Below are 1,533 nucleotides of genomic sequence, written 5' to 3'. Positions count from 1 at the left end.
GACGGCAAAGACCGTTTCATCTTTGCCGTCCGCCAGCAGACGTCAAAAAAGCCTTTGCCGTAGCCTATTTAGCCGGACGTGTTGCCGTCGGCTGGCTGACGGCAAAGGTCTTTGCCGTCCGCCATGTGTGCCTTTGCCGTTCGTGATTCCTATAATGCAATTAGAATTTCAGCCCATTAAATTTCAGGTCGGTCAAAGGCCCAGTAATTTAAGTCTGGTAGATTAGCCTACCCCTCATTTCTTTGGTTCATGGAAATTTTGATACGCTCATGCCACTGCATAAAAGGGAATTCTACAAATACACCACAAATAACATTTTACACAAAAGGAATAAAACACCACATGAAATTTAAAATTATAGATTTTTTCCATACAATACACCTGTCCAGTAGCAAAACACAAAAAACTTCAAATTAAAAACAAATCACGGATAACACCTATGCTACTCCCTCTCCAGCGCTCGCCGGACGACAACCGGGGTCGTTCCCATGCCTTTCTAGACACAGATCCGGCCATTCCCGCGGACGCCATCGGAGGGAGACACCACATCTGCCACCATCTCGCCTCGACCCATGCTCCTGAGCAGCTGACCGTCTCCACCGATGAGGATGCCATAACCGTCGTTGCCTGCTCGTAGACTACCTTCAAAATAAAAATAAAAGGAAAGATAAAATCAAATGCAAAAGGGAAAGAGGGGGACCTGGTGGGGCAAGCGGCGCACACCATGCCGATGTCGACGGAGAAGCCATCGGTGAGGACGGCGTGGGCAATGGACGCGGAGTCCGCGGCCATGAAGGGGTGGCGGCGTCTCAACACGGTGCAGCCCCCCGGCGGTGGCTCGGCGCATCCCCACGGCCACCGCGTTGCAACTCCACCATGCGCCTAGAGAGTAAGACCGAGCAGATGCGGCTCGCTCTGTGGCTTAGCATGGCACCACCGGACGGAGAGGGGGTAGCCTGGAACGTCACCGAGTTGCTGCTGCCTTGGCGCGGTGCTGCGTCCACCTACAGAGAACATGATGGGGAGATTGGGGAAAAAGAAACAGGCGGCTGGGAGCGGGCGGCTCGGAGGTGGTGGGGAGAAAAGAAGATACTCCCTCCATCCGGGTTTATTAGGCCCTGAGCAAGCAAGACGCGTCCCATTCTATTAGGCCCTCCTGTCCGACTACCAAGGAAAGTTAACTGAAAACGGGGCATGCATGCGAGACTTGCGTCGCGGGGCACCATTATCAAGGAAATAATTAATGCATAGACGATGCATGCGTGTAGATTTGGCGCTTCGGTTGCAGCTCCATCCACTAGTCCCGTAGAAAATTATCGTAGGCGTTGCATGCGCAGGCTCCAGAGGTAACGATTGGTGCAAAGCATGCAGGATTGAAGCTGCATAATTATCCATAATAAATGGCGTGCCATACTAAGCATCAGCTAATTACTCGAGGGATTAATACCTAAACTAACGTGCGCGAATAGGAGACTGCCTTGGTCTTGCGAATTTGGTTGGTGGGCCTAATAAATCCGGACAGAGGGAGTAAGA

General features: G+C 51.8%; 1 protein-coding gene across 1 annotated transcript; it reads right to left on the bottom strand.

Moving 5' to 3' along the window:
* Positions 1-293: 293 nt before the first annotated feature.
* Positions 294-1,090, bottom strand: LOC123124221 (uncharacterized). Its single transcript, XM_044544882.1, has 2 exons — positions 724-1,090; positions 294-642 (listed from the first exon to the last, which is right to left on the bottom strand). Exons 1-2 carry the CDS (start codon positions 790-792, stop codon positions 409-411), a joined length of 303 nt encoding a protein of 100 aa, XP_044400817.1. The 5' UTR covers positions 793-1,090; the 3' UTR covers positions 294-408.
* Positions 1,091-1,533: the final 443 nt, after the last annotated feature.

This window comes from Triticum aestivum, chromosome 5D (genome assembly GCF_018294505.1).
Source record: "Triticum aestivum cultivar Chinese Spring chromosome 5D, IWGSC CS RefSeq v2.1, whole genome shotgun sequence".
NCBI lineage: Eukaryota > Viridiplantae > Streptophyta > Magnoliopsida > Poales > Poaceae > Triticum > Triticum aestivum.
This window is presented reverse-complemented; position numbering and strand designations above follow the sequence as displayed.

What these genes read in the sequence shown, in the direction of transcription:
- LOC123124221 (XM_044544882.1), bottom strand. Translation starts at nt 792, where the DNA reads ATGGCCGCGGACTCCGCGTCCATTGCCCACGCCGTCCTCACCGATGGC. An exon ending in TCTCCGTCGACATCGGCATG is followed by an intron (nt 643 to 723) that starts GTGTGCGCCGCT and finishes TTTATTTTGAAG; the next exon opens with GTAGTCTACGAGCAGGCAAC.